At 42.8% G+C, this 16,360-nt stretch overlaps 1 protein-coding gene across 7 annotated transcripts in view; it reads right to left on the bottom strand.

The window, feature by feature from the left end:
- The window catches only part of LOC112262570, a 32,909-nt gene that overhangs the window by 12,604 nt on the left and 3,945 nt on the right, over positions 1 to 16,360 (bottom strand). For 5 of the 7 annotated variants that reach the window (XM_042331346.1, XM_042331350.1, XM_042331347.1 and 2 more), the window contains 2 exons: positions 9,429 to 9,584; positions 8,025 to 8,267 (listed from right to left, as the gene is read on the bottom strand). In XM_042331346.1, the coding sequence (XP_042187280.1) occupies positions 8,025 to 8,267; positions 9,429 to 9,584 (399 nt within the window). Of the gene's footprint in view, positions 1 to 8,024; positions 8,268 to 9,428; positions 9,585 to 16,099; positions 16,191 to 16,360 lie in introns of all 7 variants that reach the window. The other 2 variants (XM_042331344.1, XM_042331348.1) reach the window with 2 other exon arrangements.

The following is a 16,360-nucleotide window of genomic DNA, read 5'->3' as shown; positions in this document are numbered from 1 at the left end:
TTTCGATGAATCATCTCAGTTTTGGGGGAGGGGATTTGATTAAAAAGCAGCCCAAACCAGCTATTATGTGGAGGAGCTGTCAGCGAAAGGGAGTATAGAGGCAGTTTGACGCTAATATGGAAACAGTTTAGGGAGCACCTCAGCATGCTTTGATGAAAGGCCTCATGGCTTTGGCTACAGCAGAGTCATCGTGCTGCTGGATTCCTGGAGGGATAGTTAGAACAAAAATAAAATGATCTATAATTTGTCCTAAATCACTCCCTTCACGAGTTCCTTTGTTAAGTAAATGAAGATGAATGTCCCTAAATGATTGTCAAATTATGCAGTCAGTTGAGTTCATGTTGCATTGTTTTTACACTGACTCAGATGTCAGGTAGGTTAATGCATTTAAAAACAAGTAGAACTAACTTATAGATCCAATGTGAACAAACATTGGCATGAATACAGTATATCAAGCTCACAGAGTTTGAAGACACACATTCAAAGCAACTGTCAGAAGTTAATCAAGACCATTGATCCTAAACAACAAAAGGATCCTAATGGAACATGCCACACTTTTCACTGAACAAATCTATGTCATGGATGTGTTGTGTGTAACCTATAGAGGTGGCGGGTAACAGGGTAACAGGAGCACTGAGCAGATGTCTAGACCCCCAAGTCCACTGGCTCGGGAGGGGAGAGAGGGAAGGGAGGAATTGGGCTGGGGAAGGGAAGGAGGGTGCAGGTCCAGAGGAGAGGGAGACTGACTGTTCAGCTGACTCTGGCTGACTCTCACAGACACCAGACAGACAGGCCAATAGACAAAGACATGAATAAGACAGACAAATACATGAGACATGTAGACACTTAGCAACATACCATACACATGAGCAGGCAGACAGAGACAGACAGACAGACAGACAGACAGACAGACAGACAGACAGACAGACAGACAGACAGACAGACAGACAGACAGACAGACAGACAGACAGACAGACAGACAGACAGACAGACAGACAGACAGACAGACAGACAGAGACAGACAGACAGACAGACAGACAGACAGACAGACAGACAGACAGACAAATACATGAGACATGTAGACACTTAGCAACATACCATACACATGAGCATGCAGACAGACAGACAGACAGACAGACAGACAGACAGACAGACAGACAGACAGACAGACAGACAGACAGACAGACAGACAGACAGACAGACAGACAGAGAGAGAGAGATAGGATCATTACAAAGACCATTCATATCATAATACCTCTAAAATATGTAGCTGGAAAAGCAACAAGTCCTAGTGATGACTCAACTCCTCGGTGTGAAGAGAAAACGTCTGGATGCCACCTCCATTCTTTTCACAGCTTTTAATTAGGCATATGTCTTCTCATGAAATAACACATAACACATTCTGCCTCAGAGTTTGTTGGCAAGTCTTACTTCCCACTTTGCAGAAGGAACATGCTGTCAGAAACACTATGAAACCGATAGACTTGTTAAAGCCGATTAAAAGCTGTAATTCTTCAGTTTAATTAGTGAAGCGAAAATGTGCTAATCATGAATTGGCATAATTTAGAGAAGATGAGCTAGCTAGGTCTATAGTGGAGAGAAGAAACGAACGAAAACTCAATGCTCGATTTAATTCATGATCACTACCATATCAAATATTATCCAATCAGTAGTGTTGTTTTAGAATAATTCATATGGAAAAAGAGGCCTAAGCGGCAGTATTTTGGACAGGACGTGAGACATCAACATGTATGCCTAGTCAGATTGAAGACCTGTGGAGCTGGTAGGCTACAGTGGCAGGAAAAAGTATGTGAAACCTTTGGAATTACCTGGATATCTGCAGAAATTGGTCATCAAATTTTATCTGATCTTCATATAAGTCACAACAATAGATATAGTGTGCTTAAACTAATAACACACAAATTATTGTATTTGTCTTGTCTATATTGAATACATCATTTAAACATTCACAGTGTAGGTTGGAAAAAATATGTGAACCCCTAGGATAATGACTTCTCCAAAAGCTAATTGGAGTCAGGAGTCAGCTAACCTGGAGTGCAATCACTTAGACGAGATTGGAGATTTTGGTTAGAGCTCCCTTGCCCTCTAAAAAACCCTCACAAAATATGACTTTGCTATTCACAAGAAGCATTGCCTGATGTGAACCATACCTCGAAAAAAAAGAGATCACAGAAGACCTACGATTAAGAATTGTTGACTTGCATTTAAGCTAGAAAGGGTTAAAAAGGTATTTCTAAAAGCCTTGACGTTCATCAGTCCCAGTAAGACAAATTGTCTATAATTGGAGAAAGTTCAGCACTGTTGCTACTCTCCCTAGGAGTGGCCGTCCTGCAAAGATGATGCAAGAGCACAGCACAGAATGCTCAATGATTTTAAGAAGAATCATCGAGTGTCAGCTAAAGACTTACAGAAATCTCTGGAACATGCTAACATCTTTTAGATACGTAAAACACTAAACAAGAATGTTGTTCATGAGGGGACACGACAGAAGAAGATATTGCTGTCCAACAAAAAACATTGCTGCACGTCTGAAGTTTGCAAAAGTGCACCTGGATGTTCCACAGCGCTACTGTCATAATATTCTGTGGACAGATGAAACTACAGTTGAGTTGTTTGGAAAGAACACACAACACTATGTGTGAAGAAAAAGGCACAGCACACCAACATCAAAACCTCATCCCAACTGTAAAGTATGGTGGAGTGAGCATCATGGTTTGGGGATGCTTTGCTGCCTCAGGCCCTGGACAGCTTGCTATCATCGGTGGAAAATGAATTCCCAAGTTTATCAAGACATTTTGCAGGAGAATGTTACGCTATCTGTCCGCCAAATGAAGCTCAACAGAAGTTGGGTGATGCAACAGGACAATGACCCAAACACAGAAGTAAATCAACAACAGAATGGCTTCAACAGAAGAAAATACACCTTTCTGGAGTGGCCCAACCCGATCGAGATGCTGTGGCATGACCTTAAGAGAGCGGTTCACATCCCAAGAATATTGCTGAACAGATGAATGGTCCAAAATTCCTCCTGACCGTTGTGCAGGTCTGATCCACAACTACAGAAAACGTTGAGGTTATTGCTGCCAAAGGAGGGTCAACCAGTTATTAAATCCAAGGGTTCACATACTTTTTCCAACCTGCACTGTGAATGTTTACACGGTGTGTTCAATAAAGACATGAAAACATATAATTGTTTGTGTGTTATTAGTTTAAGCAGACTGTGTTTGTCTACTGTTGTGACCTAGATCAGATCACATTGTATGACCAATTTATGCAGGAATCCAGGTATTTCCAAAGGGTTCACATACTTTTTCTTGCCATTGTATATGACATCTCTCTTGATTTTACAAGATTTTAAAAAAATCCTTTAGCTGTAACCTTGAGAGGAAGCACTGCAGCAAAGTTATCCCTCAAACTTTCTCCTAGGCCCAATATGTGGCGCTTTAGTGATAATATAACATCATCAGGAATGAGAACATTGTAATGATGTCAGTGGGATAGCTCTGCCAAAGAAATGTCTAACCAACAGAGAGAGGCTCCATTTAGGTCCGGTCCCTAGTCACTCGACTAATTACTTAAGTACCAGCATCTGGGCCTATCAAAACATTCAACATTTAGAGAGAGACAGAATAAGGTGTTTAACAAAGTGGGTTTTTCAAACAGGGTTTTTGTCACAAAACTACATCTTGCAAATATTTATCTTGAAATACACTGAAATGCATGACACCGATTTACAACTAAAGCCCAAATTAGATCCTCAAATTGGAGCTCAGGTGCATCCTGTTTCCATTGATCATCCTAGAGATGTTTCCACAATTTGCATTCCACTGGTGGTAAATTCAATTGATTTGACATGATTTGGAAAAGCACACACCTGTCTATATAAGGTCCCACAGTGCATGTCAGAGCAAAAACCAAGCCATAAGGTCGAAGGAATTGTCCGCACATTATTGTGTCAAGGCACAGATCTGGGGAAGGACCAAAAAATGTCCACCGCAAAATGTTTGCTGCCTTGAAGGTACCCAAGAACACAGTGGCCTCCATCATTCTTAAATGGAAGATGTTTGGAACCACCATCGCCAAACTGAGAAATCGGGAGGTGACCAAGAACCTAATGGTCACTCTGACAGAGCTCCAGAGTTCCTCTGTGGAGATGGGAAAACCATCCAGAAGGGCAACCATCTCTGCAGCAATCTACCAATCAGGCATTTATGGTCGAGAGGCCAGACGGTAGTCAGTTTGCCAAAAGACACCTAAAGGACTCTCAGACCATGAGAAACAAGATTCTCGGGTCTGATGAAATCAAGATTAAACTCTTTTGCCTGAATGCCAAGTGTCTAGAGGAAACCAGGCAGGGACTGAGAGACTAGTCAGGATCGAGGGAAAGGTGAACAGAGAGATCCTTGATTAAAATGTGCTCCAGAGCGGTCCGGACGTCAGACTGGGGTGAAGGTTCACCTTCCTACAGGTAAACAACCCTAAGCACACAGCCAAGACAACGCAGGAGTGCTTTCGGGACAAGTCTCTAAGCCTGGACTTGAACCTGATGGAACATCTCTGGAGAGACCTGAAAATAGCTGTGCAGCAACGCTCTGGTTCTGAATACTTATATAAATATGATATTTCAGTTAAAAAATACTAATAATTAGCAAACATTTTTAAAAACCTGTTTTTGCTTTGTCGTTATCGGGTATTGTGTATAGATTGACGGGGGGGGACTATTTAATCCATTTTAGAATAAGGCTGTAACGTAACAAAATGTAGAAAAAGTGAAGGGATCTGAATACTTTCCGAATGCACTGTACAGTATAATATTCTACAAATTAATTTTAGGCAACAAAAAAAGCTGTAGCAAACATTGTCGTGGAAATATTTGGTCAATCATATTTTACAAATGCCGGAGCATGTGAGTTCAAATAGACTTCTAATTACTTCATCATAAAAGCCGAGCTGGTTCATGAATACAACTCCTTCCAGTCTTGGCACACACGTGTTATTTGTCCTCATTACATCACACTCATAGTAACTCCTCTTAATGGCTCATCACCTCTGGCATTTAGCCACCGTTATCATATTGCCTTCATATTAGGAAATGTAACCTGTAGAGCCACAGAAATAGTTTCATGCATGTAGGACCATAGCAACAGACCATGGCACTCTACAGGAATGACCAATACATGTCATCTTGCTAACTCTTCTGAAAGGGACACCCCTGTTCTGGAAATGACCCAAGAGGTGTAACCATAGATGGCCATAACAATTACAAGAATAACCGACAGGTGCATATCTAATGGTGTCCAATGATCTAGAGCACATACAGAGTACTAGTTTTGCTGACACCTTCTGAAATAAATAATTGCCACATATGTACTGGAAAATTCACTATAACATACACAACATTGTTTCCCATTATTTAATAACAGACTCATTAACACAAACACACAATAGGCTACAGCTCACTTCACAGCTGTGGGTAACTCAACGTATTGTAGTACTGTGTGTGGAGGGCTCTGTACGCAGCATTGTACCTTCACTGTTGCGTTTTGCTCGAAGAAAAAGCTTCATAAACTCAGTCTCCTGTAATTAGCAGAGGGCTAAATGAAGGTACTAGCCTCAGTTAGGAGCAGGGCCCTTAGATACACCACAATAATACAGTATATACAAATAGCAGATACTTTGGGAAATAGACTCCACATGTTTAGTGTGTGTATGTGTGCGTGTGCATGTGGATCAAGAGTAAAGAGTAAACCAAATACTACAGTAATTAGGAACAAGGCCCAGTAGGAGTAGTTCAGCTATTTCTATACCCACAATACCCAGCGACTGTCCCAGATTCCCCAGACTGGGGTGCACCTCCCTGTTGGGGTTCCAGAGACTGTTAATAGACTCAGGTGGGTATATTGCTACTGTCGTGTCTTTACTATCATTAAATGAAGACTTTTAGTTTTTATCAAAGATTCTCTGTAATTATTATTACGCGATTAAACTGATTAATCATGTAACTGTAATTAACTAGAAAGTCGGGGCACCAAGGAAAATATTCAGATTAAAAAGTTATCATTTCCTAAAATAACTTTTCAGATATTTTCATATCTGATCCATAGTCTTCTGAGTAATTAATTATTTACCTCACGTTAGTCTCATTCCAAACGTTGTAAATTGTTGGTTATCTGCACGAACCCAGTCTTCACTATGATCCATACATCAATTGTCTTAAATCATTTATATATTACTAACTAAGTAATTCACAGAAATGCATAAACAAACAAAGTCAATATGGTTACCAGAAATGATAAGGGAATGTGCCCTAGTGGGATGAACCGGCATCGCGGCTTGGTGGATAAAAAGGGAAGTGGGGATCGACTGAGAAGTCACTACAGAGTTGATAATTATAACAATTGAAATGCTAATCCTTTGCATATGAACGCTCACTCATTCGGGAACAATTGCAATCAATATATATATTTACGCTCAGTGTGTCGTCTTAATCGCTGTTGAAAAGTTGTGTCTTTTGTAGAATTGTCTGTCTCTCTCCCGCTCTCTCTCTGTTGTGGTTATAGTGGAAAGGATAGTTCAGAGTGACATTCAATCATGTTGTTGTAGAGTGGATGTTTCGGCGGTTGTCGTTCTTTGCGTTCAATGATACCGAATTCCTAGCTGCAGACTAGTAATTAATATCAAAGCCCTGTTCTTATTCTGTCGGTATCGATATTCTAAGAGTTTAACCACGTGGTATGGTTAAAAGATTCAGCAATGGTCTACAACCTTTGTATTACCGTGATTGAGAGAAACATGGTCTGGTGATCATTTCTCAAAGTTGGGTTTTATTCGGAATTGCAGAAAAGGGCTGCCCCAGGATGCCTGACCCTAATTGGGAACAGGGGCGATCCTCTGATTTAGTTCAACTCAAAAGGGAATTGGAGTTTCCTTCATTTAACAGTCCAAAATCACATCAAACAATTTTACAAACAGTATCATACTCACTCATTAATCTTATACAACAATTAGATGTAAACCTCATATCTGAGGCTATTATATAAACAGCGTTATGGCAATGTGGCCACACCGTCTCTTATGAGCTTCCCCAAAATGTAACAAACGGACCAGTTCGTAGCTGGATTCTTCACCAATCTTTTATACCTTGTCCGGGAACATGAAATTTGTTCGGACCTCCAGTTCTGTGAGGTGGAAGAAATTCCTTTGTTCTCTATGAAAATTCACTCTGTCTCTTATACTGTGTGGCCATGAGGCAGGGTCTTCTCAGGAATTTACAACCTCTCTCTGACCACAGCAGCTAGTTGAAGGAGGCAGGGGGAGGCAGGGAGAGGGGGATGGGCTTGCTGTACCCAAAGAGGGCAACATCATGACACTACTCAGACTCAGATTCGTGTATTGCTACTCAGACTCAGACTCAGATTAGTGTATTGCTACTCAGACTCAAACTCAGATGGGTGTTTTGCTACTCAGACTGAGATTAGTACATTGCTACTCAGACCCAGATTAGTGTATTGCTACTCAGACTTATTAGTGTATTGGTAATCAGACTCAGATGGGTATATTGCTACTCAGACTCAGATTAGCGCATTGCTCCTCAGACTCAGATTAGTGCATTGCTACTCAGACTCAGATGGGTGTTTTGCTACTCAGACTCAGAGAGATGCAGGTTTGGGGTGACGATAGGGATGCTATTCACTTCGGGTTTCAATTCAGCCCTATAATTATATCAGTAAAAAACAAACATTAAAGGTTGGCCAATTTATAGCCGTCCAAATGTGTTGAGCACTCAGAAAAATAATGGTTTGGGCTTCAGTATTTGCTTAGTGCTTAGCTTTGGCATACCTACCTTAATGTAACCCTGTTCCTAACTCCAGGTACAGTATATCAAAAACAACATCGGGTTTGTATTCATTAGAATCCCTCATTGTCTGTCATGTTTCAATGAATTCCCTAATGAATACGACCCTGTCAAAAGACTGTAATCAATTACATGTTGATTCACCTACCTTGCCTCCATCGTTCATGTCCCAGCCACAGTTCTTGACCCCCAGGGCAGCGTGTGTCACTGAGGCGTCCAGACAGATGATTGGGAGGCCGTAGATGGTATGGAGCACCCGGGGCTCCAGGTCCTCAGGGGCCAGCAGGTACACTGTCTCCCCAGCAGAGAGGGTCACCGTGGGGCTACTGTCTACTCCTCTCCCCTCAGCCCCTGGTACTAGGACCATAGACTCCTCCTGCGACCAGAGCCACTGTTAGAAAAGTGAACTTTATTCAGCCTGCTGATTAGACTTCTCACTCCATGTGACAGTAAAGTACCTCACATATGAAAAGTCCAGTTGCACTGCTAATGAACTAATATGGTATATAATGGCTTGACTGTGACAGATAGAGGAATTCAAATATGAGAAATCACAACAGCAGACTGGATCAATGTAGACACCGTATCATTGCATCAGGGGATTCTATCATAATCCTCTTTCAAATGATCAAGCTGAGAGAGAGAGACAGACAGAGAGAGAGAGAGAGGAGAGAGAGAGAGAGAGAGAGAGAGAGAGAGAGAGACAGAGAGAGACAGACAGACAGACAGACAGACAGACAGACAGAGAGAGAGAGAGAGAGAGAGAGAGAGAGAGAGAGAGAGAGAGGGAGAGAGAGAGAGAGAGAGGGACAGAGAGAGAGAGAAAGAGAGAGACCGAGAGAGAGAGAGAAAGAGAGAGAGAGAGAGAAAGAGAGAGAGAGAGAGAGAAAGAAAGAGTGAGAGAGTGAGAGAGAGAGAGACAGAGAGAGAGAGGGAGAGAGAGACAGAGAGAGAGGAAGAGAGAGAGAGAGAGAGAAAGAGAGAGAGAAAGAGAGAGACCGAGAGAGAGAAAGAAAGAGTGAGAGAGTGAGAGAGAGAAAGAGAGACAATGTAATCATATGTTTCCCATGCCAATAAAGCCCTTTGAATTGAAATTGAATTGAATTGAGAGAGACACAGGTTTGGGCAGCGTGGCCTGGCAGAGGGTCCTCCAGTAGCCCGTCATCAGGCTGGTCCAGCCGGACGTCTAGCCCAGCAGCTAAGGTGGGGCTCTCCAGGCTCAGAGCCAGGGTGTGTGGACCCTCCCAGGGATCTGGAACCCTGCTATGTGCTGCAAATCATGTGTGAAACACAAACAAACTCTGGCTGAAACTAATCCTGGACTTGCATGAGTAGCAGGTCCAAGATCCAAGACCAGATGCAGCAGCCAGAGTCACGTGGAACCTTTTGCCCAGCTAGCTTGCTAATGTGGAATGTGTGTCTTGCTAATCACACCCTGAAACTGTTATTTCCAAGTCTTGTGAAAGCAAAATGTTTTCTGTACAATTCCCAGAAAAGGCTAGCCAGTGGAATAGCCATTAAGTTGACTGGAGAGTTGAGGACCCCCACTCACCATGGCCATAGGAAGCCACACCAGACGTGACTGATGTGAGGTCTGGGGCTGAGGTCTGCAGTCAAGGGGGCTGGGCCTCAGGAAGTGGGCCTCAGGAAGGGGGGTGCAGAGTCCTAGTGGAGGGTGTCCCACAGTCTCACATCCCCTGATGTGTACCTGGGGGGGACGGAAAACAACGTTACACAACACGAGGGATTATATTAACATTAAAGAGATTCGCAACATAGTGAATAGAAGCCTAAAACAGTCACTTTTTAGTCACATTGATGCATACTGCTCAAGAGGACCAGGCAGATATCAGTTATGGCCTACAGTAGCTCTAAACAGATATAACTAGCTCATCCTAGCTTTAGACAGTCCTCTCTCTGCACATGCATAGAAACACCAAATGCTTCCCAAGTTTCCCATTTGCAGCTTAGTCAATTGGAGACATGCAGAGTTGAGTGAGGTGGCAGCTGAGTTCCTCACAGTCGGCATGAGAATAGCCATGAGACAAGCTACCCCAGGTCCACCCCAGCACCAGCTGCCCTGGGCTGTCTCAGACAGACAGAGCTCCTCTACGGTGCTGGAACCTGGATGTGGGTCAGGACTGGTGCTGGGTTGGGCTGTTGGAGAGAGCTGCAGACAGAGATAACCACAGAGAGTAGCACCAAAGGGCTGCCAGATAAACCCTTTCAACTAGTTTGCTACCAATGACACTGTGGCACAAACAAGATGGTAAGATAGCTAGCTTCAACTCCCCAATTTACATGCTACAATCACTTATACCACTTCAGCTAGCTACTGTACCACCCACTTCACTGAGCATCGGTCTTCCAGCATGAGGAAATGGGACAGACAGGCAGGCAGGCAGGCAGACAGACAGACAGACAGACAGACAGACAGACAGACAGACAGACAGACAGACAGACAGACAGACAGACAGACAGACAGACAGACAAGCAGACAGACAGACAGACAGACAGACAGAGACAGACAGACAGACAGACAGACAGACAGACAGACAGACAGACAGACAGACAGACAGACAGACAGACAGACAGACAGACAGACAGACAGACAGACAGACAGACAGGCAGGAAGGCAGGCAGGCAGGCAGGCAGGCAGGCAGACAGACAGACAGACAGACAGACAGACAGACAGACAGACAGACAGACAGACAGACAGACAGACAGACAGACAGACAGACAGACAGACAGACAGACAGACAGACAGACAGACAGACAGACTCTCCATCTGACATCTCAGGGTTTGTCAGGAAGGTAACAACACTCAACATAATTAGTGCATCGTCCTTCAGCCAAGAATCAACAGGAGAAATCCATGCCTTTCCCTCTTCCAAGCCATGAAACGTTTGATGTATCAATTTTAGGCAAGATCAAAGCACAACCTGCAGTTCTGCTTCCTCAGTGCATCTACAAGATACTGTATGAAGGTGAGAGAAATATTTGATCAGTTTGCCTCGAAAAACCACCGGGGGAAAAAAATGTCAGCTAAAACTCAACCCTGGTTATACAAGGATCTCATAGTGACGCATAGTATCTTATAAAATTCAGTGATCCAAATCGAATTAAGTCAAATGTTATTTGTCCACATACACCGAATACAACTAGTGTATACTTTACTGTGAAATGCTTGCTTACGAGCCCTTCCCAAAGATGCAGAGTTTCAAAATAATAAAATATTAACACAAGGAATAAAATACAGAAGAACGGAGCTATATACAGGGAGTACCAGTACCAGATCAATGTGGAGCTATATACAGGGAGTACCAGTACCAGATCAATGTGGAGCTATATACAGGGAGTACCAGTACCAGATCAATGTGGAGCTATATACAGGGAGTACCAGTACCAGATCAATGTGGAGCTATATACAGGGAGTACCAGATCAATGTGGAGCTATATACAGGGAGTACCAGATCAATGTGGAGCTATATACAGGGAGTACCAGATCAATGTGGAGCTATATACAGGGAGTACCAGATCAATGTGGAGCTATATACAGGGAGTACCAGATCAATGTGGAGCTATATACAGGGAGTACCAGGACCAGATCAATGTGGAGCTATATACAGGGAGTACCAGATCAATGTGGAGCTATATACAGGGAGTACCAGTACCAGATCAATGTGGAGCTATATACAGGGAGTACCAGTACCAGATCAATGTGGAGCTATATACAGGGAGTACCAGTACCAGATCAATGTGGAGCTATATACAGGGAGTACCAGATCAATGTGGAGCTATTTACAGGGAGTACCAGATCAATGTGGAGCTATATACAGTGAGTACCAGATCAATGTGGAGCTATATACAGTGAGTACCAGTACCAGATCAGTGTGGAGCTATATACAGGGAGTACCAGATCAATGTGGAGCTATATACAGGGAGTACCAGATCAATGTGGAGCTATTTACAGGGAGTACCAGATCAATGTGGAGCTATATACAGTGAGTACCAGATCAATGTGGAGCTATATACAGTGAGTACCAGTACCAGATCAGTGTGGAGCTATATACAGGGAGTACCAGATCAATGTGGAGCTATATACAGGGAGTACCAGATCAATGTGGAGCTATGTACAGGGAGTACCAGATCAATGTGGAGCTATATACAGGGAGTACCAGATCAATGTGGAGCTATATACAGGGAGTACCAGATCAATGTGGAGCTATATACAGGGAGTACCAGATCAATGTGGAGCTATATACAGGGAGTACCAGATCAATGTGGAGCTATATACAGGGAGTACCAGATCAATGTGGAGTTATATACAGGGAGTACCAGATCAATGTGGAGCTATATACAGGGAGTACCAGATCAATGTGGAGCTATATACAGGGAGTACCAGATCAATGTGGAGTTATATACAGGGAGTACCAGTACCAGATCAATGTGGAGCTATATACAGGGAGTAACAGATCAATGTGGAGCTATATACAGTGAGTACCAGTACCAGATCAATGTGGAGTTATATACAGGAAGTACCAGATCAATGTGGATCTATATACAGGGAGTACGAGATCAATGTGGAGCTATATACAGTGAACACCAGATCAATGTGGAGCTATGTACAGGGAGTACCAGATCAATGTGGAGCTATGTACAGGGAATACCAGATCAATGTGGAGCTATATACAGGGAGTACCAGATCAATGTGGAGCTATATACAGTGAGTACCAGTACCAGATCAATGTGGAGCTATATACAGGGAGTACCAGATCAATGTGGAGCTATATACAGGGAGTACCAGATCAATGTGGAGTTATATACAGGGAGTACCAGATCAATGTGGATCTGTATACAGGGAGTACGAGATCAATGTGGAGCTATATACAGTGAACACGAGATCAATGTGGAGCTATGTACAGGGAGTACCAGTACCAGGTCAATGTGGAGCTATGTACAGGGAGTACCAGTACCAGATTAATGTGGAGCTATATACAGGGAGTAACAGATCAATGTGGAGCTATATACAGTGAATACCAGATCAATGTGGAGCTATGTACAGGGAGTACCAGTACCAGATCAATGTGGAGCTATATTACAGGGAGTACCAGATCGATGTGGAGCTATATACAAGGAGTACCGGATCAATGTGGAGCTATATACAAGGAGTACCAGATCAATGTGGAGCTATATACAAGGAGTACCAGTACCAGATCAATATGAAGCTATATACAGGGAGTACCAGTATCAGATCAATGTGGAGCTATATACACTTGGAGTACCAGATCAATGTGGAGCTATATACAGGGAGTACCAGATCAATGTGGAGCTATATACAGGGAGTACCAGTACCAGATCAATGTGGAGCTATATACAGGGAATACCAGATCAATGTGGAGCTATATACAGGGAGTACCAGATCAATGTGGAGCTATATACAGGGAGTACCAGATCAATGTGGAGCTATATACAGGGAGTACCAGATCAATGTGGAGCTATATACAGGGAGTACCAGATCAATGTGGAGCTATATACAGGGAGTACCAGATCAATGTGCAGCTATATACAGGGAGTACCAGATCAATGTGGAGCTATATACAGGGAGTACCAGATCAATGTGGAGCTATATACAGGGAGTACCAGATCAATGTGGAGCTATGTACAGGGAATACCAGATCAATGTGGAGCTATATACAGGGAGTACCAGATCAATGTGGAGCTATATACAGTGAGTACCAGTACCAGATCAATGTGGAGCTATATACAGGAGTACCAGATCAATGTGGAGCTATATACAGGGAGTACCAGATCAATGTGGAGCGATATACAGCTGCCACTGCACTGAAGATAGGAAACACTGTCACCACTGATAAATCCACTATAATTGAGAATTTCAACAAGCATTTTTCTACGGCTGGCCATGCTTTCCACCTAGCTACTCCTACCCCGGTCAACAGCACTGCACCCCCCACAGCAACTCGCCCAAGCCTTCCCCATTTCTCCTTCTCCCAAATCCAGTCAGCTGATGTTCTGAAAGATATATATACTACCCACCATTGCGACCTGTACGCTCTCGTTGGCTGGCCCTCGCTTCATACTCGTCGCCAAACCCACTGGCTCCATGTCATCTACAAGACCCTGCTAGGTAAAGTCCCCCCTTATCTCAGCTCGCTGGTCACCATAGCATCATCCACCTGTAGCACGCGCTCCAGCAGATATATCTCTCCCGTCACCCCCAAAACCAATTCTTTCTTTGGCCGCCTCTCCTTCCAGTTCTCTGCTGCCAATGACTGGAACGAACTACAAAAATCTCTGAAACTGGAAACACTTATCTCCCTCACTAACTTTAAGCACCAACTGTCAGAGCAGCTTACAGATTACTGCACCTGTACATAACCCACCTATAATTTAGCCCAAACAACTACCTCTTTCCCTACTGTATTTAATTAATTTATTTATTTTGCTCCTTTGCACACCATTATTTTTATTTCTACTTTGCACATTCTTCCACTGCAAATCTACCATTCCAGTGTTTTACTTGCTATATTGTATTTACTTTGCCACCATGGCCTTTTTTGCCTTTACCTCCCTTCTCACCTCATTTGCTCACATCGTATATAGACTTGTTTCTACTGTATTATTGACTGTATGTTTGTTTTACTCCATGTGTAACTCTGTGTCGTCGTATGTGTCAAACTGCTTTGCTTTATCTTGGCCAGGTCGCAATTGTAAATGAGAACTTGTTCTCAACTTGCCTACCTGGTTAAATAAAGGTGAAATAAAAAAATATAAATACAAGGAGTACCAGTACCAGATCAATGTGAAGCTATATACAGAGAATACCACTACCAGATGAATGTGAAGCTATATACAGGGAGTACCAGTACCAGATCAATGTGCATGTGTACGAGGTATTTGAGGTAGACATGTACATGAAGACAGGGTAAAGTGACTAGGCATCAGGATAGATAATAATAAGGTATTTGAGGTAGATATGTACATGAAGGCAGGGTAAAGTGACAAGGCATCAGGACAGATAATAATAAGGTATTTGAGGTAGATATGTACATGTAGGCAGGGTAAAGTGACTAGACATCAGGATAGATAATAATAAGGTATTTGAGGTAGATATGTACATGAAGGCAGGGTAAAGTGACTAGGCATCAGGACAGATAATAATAAGAGTAAAATAAAGAACAGAGGCACAGCAGCAAATGATGTTTAACAAGGCGCAATTGTTAATTGAAATCCATTCCAGGTGACTACCTCATGAAGCTGGTTGAGAGAATGCCAAGTGTGCAAAGCTGTCATCATGGCAAAGGGTGGCCACTTTGAAGAATCTCAAATATAAAATATATTTCTTTAACACTTTTTGGTTACTACATGATTCCATATGTGTTATTTCATAGTTTTGATGTCTTCACTATTATTCTACAACGTAGAAAATAGTAAAAATAAAGAAAAAACCCTTGAATGAGAAGGTGTGTCCAAACTTTTGACTGGGTGGCTGGAGTCTTTGGCAATTCTTCGAGCCTTCCTCTGGCACCGCCTGATATAGAGGTCCTGGATGGCACGGAACTCGGCCCAGCGATGTGCTAGGCTGTCCGCATCACCCTCTGTAGCACTTTGCAGTCAAGGGTGGTGCATTTACCATACCAAGCGGTGATGCAGCCAGTAAAGATGCTCTCGATGGTGTAGCTGTAAAACTTTTTGAGGATCTAAGGGCCTATGCCAAATATTTTCAGCCTCCTGAGGGGGAAGACATGATATTCTGGGTGAATACAATTTGCTGCAGCAGGCAGCCCTCTGTCTCTGTATGTAGGGAATAGAGTGCCTTTTGGGACCCAGCCAGAGTTCACCGGCGCCAGAGGAGAATTTAATCAGACCACTCCCTGTGGGCCCCAGCCTCCTGAAACAACATTTAACAGACTCATTTCAGCAGCTCAAGTCACGCTATCATCCTACTGTACACCGGACCCAGTCGAATAGCTGTAAGGGACATAACATAGAGGCTGAAGTCTATTGTGTTTTCACAACAGGTTGAATTAAAAGAACATGAAAAAAAGGAGTTCAAAGACAAGTGGTGGTCTCTTTTAGTACAGAGTCAAAATAGCAGCTCAATGTCTATTGATCTGTCTTCATTAGGCTGGAAATGTGCTTATCAACACAGCTGCTTGCCCCTTCTGACACTGAAAACTGGTTATATACTGTATATCTTACATCGGCAACAACATAGCTGTCACAGGAACTGATGTCACACAGCACCTTCTCAAAGGTCATACTGCAGTTAGCTGATTGATCCAACACGATTCTAGGAGTAGGAAGACATGCAAGTCGAAATGTTGTTTATCGGGGTCCTTGCAATTACAATGTTATTACTACAATGAATACTGTATAGTTACACAGGTTTAAGTTAATACTGTATAGTTACACAGGTTTAAGTTAATATTGTATAGTTACACAGGTTTAAGTTAATACTGT

This window comes from Oncorhynchus tshawytscha, linkage group LG12 (assembly GCF_018296145.1).
Source record: "Oncorhynchus tshawytscha isolate Ot180627B linkage group LG12, Otsh_v2.0, whole genome shotgun sequence".
Classification (NCBI taxonomy): Eukaryota; Metazoa; Chordata; class Actinopteri; order Salmoniformes; family Salmonidae; genus Oncorhynchus; species Oncorhynchus tshawytscha.
Note: the sequence above shows the minus strand (reverse complement) of the source record. Positions and strands in the feature narration are given on the sequence as shown.